At 34.1% G+C, this 5,862-nt stretch overlaps 1 protein-coding gene across 1 annotated transcript; it reads right to left on the bottom strand.

The window, feature by feature from the left end:
* Positions 1 to 338: 338 nt before the first annotated feature.
* On the bottom strand, positions 339 to 5,560 carry LOC136232593 (calcium-dependent protein kinase 17-like). The gene is made up of 9 exons (XM_066021823.1): positions 5,237 to 5,560; positions 3,882 to 4,284; positions 2,956 to 3,099; positions 2,712 to 2,864; positions 1,915 to 2,030; positions 1,523 to 1,690; positions 1,030 to 1,157; positions 817 to 916; positions 339 to 479 (listed from the first exon to the last, which is right to left on the bottom strand). The coding sequence occupies exons 1-9, from the start codon at positions 5,558 to 5,560 to the stop codon at positions 384 to 386; spliced, it is 1,632 nt and encodes a 543-aa protein (XP_065877895.1). The 3' UTR covers positions 339 to 383.
* Between the last annotated feature and the right edge of the window lie 302 nt (positions 5,561 to 5,862).

Raw genomic sequence — 5,862 nt, forward strand, 5'->3', positions numbered from 1 at the left:
ATATATATAGTTAGTAATCTTCACCTAGATCCTAAATAACCAAATAAATTTGGTTATTCGCCATTAGATCTAGGTTAAAAAATAAAAAATAAAACTAGTTTATAATGTTAGCAACAATATCCTTAATTGTGTATACATGAGAAGAGAATAACACCACAAACAATAAGAAATTCTAATACATTCCTAAAGTTAGTTCTCTTCTGAAACTGCATTCATCAAACTTCACACAAGGTAAAATTCTCATCACCCTTAAAGCACCTCCGGTAAAAAAAATTACGGCAAATTTCACCCGATATCCCTCCTTTCCTCAAAGCTTCTATTTTATGTGCATCTTCTACCGCTTTTCCAAACACTATACTTGATCTTCCCCAAAATGAGAAACATTAAACAAATACATCGTCACGCCTTTTCTTTGGATTAGCTTCTGGATTTCCTTTCTTCATCATTGCAACAAATTCATCATAGTTGATATTTCCGTCCTAAAAACACAAAAGTTCCATTTTTAGAACAATTCTAGTAAACAGAGGATAAAATCTAAATATGTACTTCTTAAAAGTTTTAGGCTATACTATTTTTTTTGAAACATAAATGGTGATTTCCCACGAAGAATGGGGAATAAGGAAATGGGAAAAAGATTTTTATAACATCTATAAATGGGGAATGAGGATCCCCGCAAGGATGGAGATGGAGACAAAACTGTCTCCGTTTAACTCGCGGGGATAGGAAATGCATTCGTTGCCCCGGCCCATAAGTAAAATGGTTTAGAGAAAAGAAAAGATTAATTTCATTATAACCAATATTTGCTCTGGAGATTACATTATCAGCATCAACTTCTGAAATGACTTCCTTGATGTCTCTTCCATCATGCATTCCAAATTCACGTAGTACTTGTTCTAGCTCGTCCATTGTGATATATCTAAGACATATAAACACCACATAGAACAAAATTAGTAACTATACTTTATAAAAAATTTCTATGTCCGTGCAACATAGATGAAAAAATACTTGAGTTGTTATTGTTGTTATTACCCGCTATTATCTTTATCAAAATGCTGGAAGGCTGTGTAAAGATGTTCTTCCCTATCCATTCGGTTCATATGCATGGTCGCTGTTATAAATTCATCATAGTCTATCGTTCCATTGCCATCCGCATCAGCCTGTAGTTTCCCACACATGGGAATAAGAAACAACAACAAAAAATGTTCTGCTATATGCAAGAACTACTAATGGTCTGCAATTATAAATTACAAGTTAATATTTTTAAAAAGCTGCCATTATATGTAAATAGGTCAAACTTTCACACTTATAAATGGCTTTTTAGCTTTAGAACCGACTAATGAATGTTCGGTCACCCGTTCATATTTGCTTCATGTTCTAAATAGTTTGGGCGTGAAGGGAGTGTCACGTTGACTTAACATGTGAAGCAATTCTCCCCTATGAGGTCGTGCGAGTGAGTTAGGTCTTTGTTTACAACATGAGACGTAGAAATATTTAGGCGAAACAGAAGGATTGAATTACTTACTGCTTCTAACAATTGTTTGACTTCATATTCGGATAGTTTAGTGCCTTGCTTAGCTAGTCCATGCTTCAACTCCTCAAGAGTTATTGTGCCACTATTATCACTGTCTATGCCCTTGAACATTTCTTTCAATCCCATTATTTCTTCCTCGGACAAACATCCAGCAATAACCTAGGTGAATAGAAGCGAAATTATATATGGTTTCTTTTAAATAAACAAATAGGTTAAAGAGAAATTCTATAGTGGACCGAAACCAGTACTGGTCCCTCCACTTAGATGATGCCACATCAACAGTTGGAATGATGTGGCATCATCTGAATGGAAGGGATCTATACTGGTTACGATCCATAGTAGAATTTTTCTAGGTTAAGAGTGATTGGTTAATTTTTTAGTACCCTTAGAGCAACTTTTTTGAATTTATTCATTGCTTTGAATTGTTTGAGTCTACTCAATACTGCACAATCAAGAGGAGTATCAGGTGCTTCTCCATCCTCCTTGATCCATGGATGACCTATTGAAAAATTCAATTTTAGTTGACGATTTAACTCCAAATATATGTAGTTGCACGAAAACGTAAATTGACATGGAAACGAAAACCGAGAAACGATGTTTGTTCAAAATATACAAATAGAAATTTGAAAAAAAAAACAAAAAATATAAGGGTATATATACTGTTATTAGAATCTTATGATTCAAGTATGATTCGATTCGATCCAGCTCTATTTCGAGCTGAATCGAAATTGTAATAAAATCTTAGGATTCGTTATTCGAGTCATACGATTAGATTCGATTCAGCTCTATTTCAAGATGGATCTTCATCACTGTTCATCAAAACCTTCACCAACACTAACTACTAAATCCACTATTATCTAGTTTAATTTTTATTTATCAAGCTATCAACTAAGTTGACAACAAGGCCAAAAAAGAGCCAGAAGCTCAACCTCTCCATCTCCACTAAGTTATTAAACATAGTCTGATTTGTGAATTCGTTTTATTAGGATCGCATTTACACTAGATTTCAATTGTAAGTACTTGGTTGCTATGATTTTTTAGTGGCATTAAAATTGCATTTCTAGACTAATATTTGATAATATTTTGAGTTCAACATGATAAATATTTCAGAAACATGAAAAAACGTTTCGAAACCAAAGTTTCGGAGCAAGAGAATGGGGTTGAAAGTAGATATACTTACTTAGAACTTGAATGGCAGTCAACCTTTGTTTAGGGTCTGAATTCAACATCTTCCTAACAAGATCCTTTGCTTGAGGTGAGATTGCAGGCCATGGATCGGTAGAGAAATCAATATGGCCACGTAAAATTGCATTGAAAATTCCATGTTCAGATTCTGTCAAAGTTCATTTTAATTTTCTTAATTTTAGAATTATACTAACTAAATAAAATTATTATTATTGAGGAAAATAATAATAATAATTTACCAGCCCAAAAAGGTGGAACACCACAGAGAAGAATGTATAACATAACTCCAATACTCCATATATCAGCTTCTGGTCCATATCTTCTTTTCAATACTTCAGGTGCTATATAATATGCACTACCAACTATATCCTTGAATACTTCTCCTGTTATAGGGACAATATCGTCAACGATAATATATATAAAAGTTATTCTCGTACTTTACATAACAACGGGCAAGAGAAAAGGTCTAGAGGTGCAATTACAACATCCTAACTTTCTTCATAGGTGCCTGAAACTACCTCTCACATTATAGATTTTAATGGTCGAGGTGCAATGGACTTCCCTTGCACCCCTTCATCACTGGACACGATACCTAAGAGCCTGGTTGGAAATTCAAATTTTGATAATCATATGTTGTATACGAAGTCCAAGGTTACATATCAACTTAAACTATTAGGTCAACTGATTCTTTTGCACGATCAATGGTGGACGAAGGGAAAATATGTTTGGAGGTGCAATTACAACATCATAACTTTCTTTCCAAATGCCTAGAACTACCTCTCACATTATAGATTTTAATGGTCGGGGTGCAATGGACTTCCCTTGCACCCCTTCATCACTGGACACGATACCCAAGAGCCTCTTATACCAAGTGGTTGGAAATTCAAATTTTGATAATCATGTGTTGTATACGAAGTCCAAGGTTACATATCAACTTAAACTATTAGGTCAGCTGATTCTTTGGCACGCTCAATGGGGGACGAAGGGAAAATATGTTTGGAGGCGCAATTACAACATCCTAACTTTCTTTCCAAACGCCTATAACTACCTCTCACATTATAGATTTTAATGGTCGGGGGTGCAACAGGCTTCCCTTGCACCTCCTTCATCAGCTGACATGATATCCGAGCCTCTTAGACCAAGTGAAAAGAAGAAAACAACAAACCTGGCTTGTAAAAGACAGAGAGACCAAAATCTGTAGCTTTAAGAGGGGATTGTTCATCCTTATTAAGCAAAAGGAAATTTTCAGGCTTAAGATCTCTATGAATAACACCCATAGAATGACAAGTATGAACAATCTGAACGATAGTTCTAAGCAAAGAAGCAGCGGCTCTTTCTGTATAATGACCCTTAGCGATAATCCGGTCGAAAAGTTCGCCTCCGGCACACAACTCCATCACCAAATGAACAGAATGTTTATCCTCATATGCTCCTTTGAGTTCAACAATGTTTGGTTGTCCTGTTAAATGGTGCATGATTTGAACCTCTCTTTTCACATCTTCTACATCTTCTTTGTTTATTAGTTTTCTTTTTGCTATGGTTTTGCAAGCAAATTGCTCTCCTGTTGTCTGTCAAATATTTAATTAGAGAAGATATGAATTTGTGTGCTCAATAACGATAAGTTTATCAGAGTAATACATATAATCAATCAATTAATGTACCAGGAGTACGTTAGAATTTCTCTTATTTAGAAACACACTAAAATTTTGTATATAACACACATTAGGTAAAGAATTTTAAACTAATGTTTTGTCAAATCCACTAGTATGTTCTTTATATTATAGAATCGTCTTGAAAGTAAAAAAAAACAAATTGATTTTATGAAAAAATAAATAAAACATATTTAGCTAGGAAGGGTTAGGAAAGTGAGTGGTAATAATAAAAAAATGAATTTTTTTTTTGTCAATTTAATATTTTAGGTCAATTGGTTTCATTACATAATTTTAGAGTTTTTTGAGATTAAATGGTTGAAGATTCAAATACATACTGATAATTCTATTTATTCGTAAAAATTAACATATGATAAGATGAATATGTATTATAACATTTTAGGTCAATTGATTGATTGAAAAAGAAGAAGAAGATTATTTAAAATAATTATTAATTGTTAAATAAATATTTGATATGCATTTAACGTGCAAAAACTCTCAAAATTGATGATAAAATCGGGCAAATTAAAAAGATACAAAAAAGTTTAAAGACCGGTTTAAATTATTTAATCTAACTAATTAAGATTGACTTTGATCTTGTAAGGATCTCAGATTATATAAGTTAAAGAATTTGAGTTTGAACACTAATTTCTTTCAGTAGATTTTAATTGGAAAAGAGATCACCTCAAAAGTATTTGATCATAATGAACCGAGTAATCAGATTCACATACTAAAAGAAACTTGTTTGGAAGAATTTTTTTTATATCAAGTGATGCTTTGACTCTATGCAATCACGATCTATAACAGGAATGATCCTGGGTGTATGCGTCAGGTGTTTTGGTATCGCATAAAGTAATTACGGAATAGTTACCTTGTTTGTACATAAATGAGTAACACCAAATTGTCCTCTTCCCAATTCTTTACCCATGCTATAGATTGATTTGACATCCTCCATCGGCCGACCTAAAACGGACCCTATAGCAGCCCCTTTTGATTGCTTATTCGTGGACGGCGAGGGGGAAGTAGCGGTCTTGGGTGGCGTGGTGGATGAATTATCTTGACCGGAATTGTTGCCAACATTATCATTACTATTACTTTCATTATTTTTACTACTAGTTTGAACTAACGATCCTCCCTTTTCATTTTCCGCTTCCGCCGCTTCCCCCGGTTCGCCACGAGAGCAACAATTGCCCATTGTGGTACGGGAATAAAAAATATGAAAGAGAGGTTGTGCGGTGGTGACGGAGGTGGGAGGAGGAGGAGGAGGAAATGGTGGGGGTGGTGGCCGTAATTGCTTTTAAGAAGGCAAATTCCTTCAACTCTTAATGGAGAAAATTATAAACATGTATAGAGGAACACAAGATAGTTATTTTGTCAAGGTGGAAAAAGATAGGACACAGATTAGATTTTTGGTGTAATAAACATATGATTGATTAGGAGGATTTTTAGGAGAATTAATTATAACTTAATGTTGAACTAGTCTTCATTTAGAGTTTG

This window comes from Euphorbia lathyris, chromosome 6 (genome assembly GCF_963576675.1).
Source record: "Euphorbia lathyris chromosome 6, ddEupLath1.1, whole genome shotgun sequence".
Classification (NCBI taxonomy): Eukaryota; Viridiplantae; Streptophyta; class Magnoliopsida; order Malpighiales; family Euphorbiaceae; genus Euphorbia; species Euphorbia lathyris.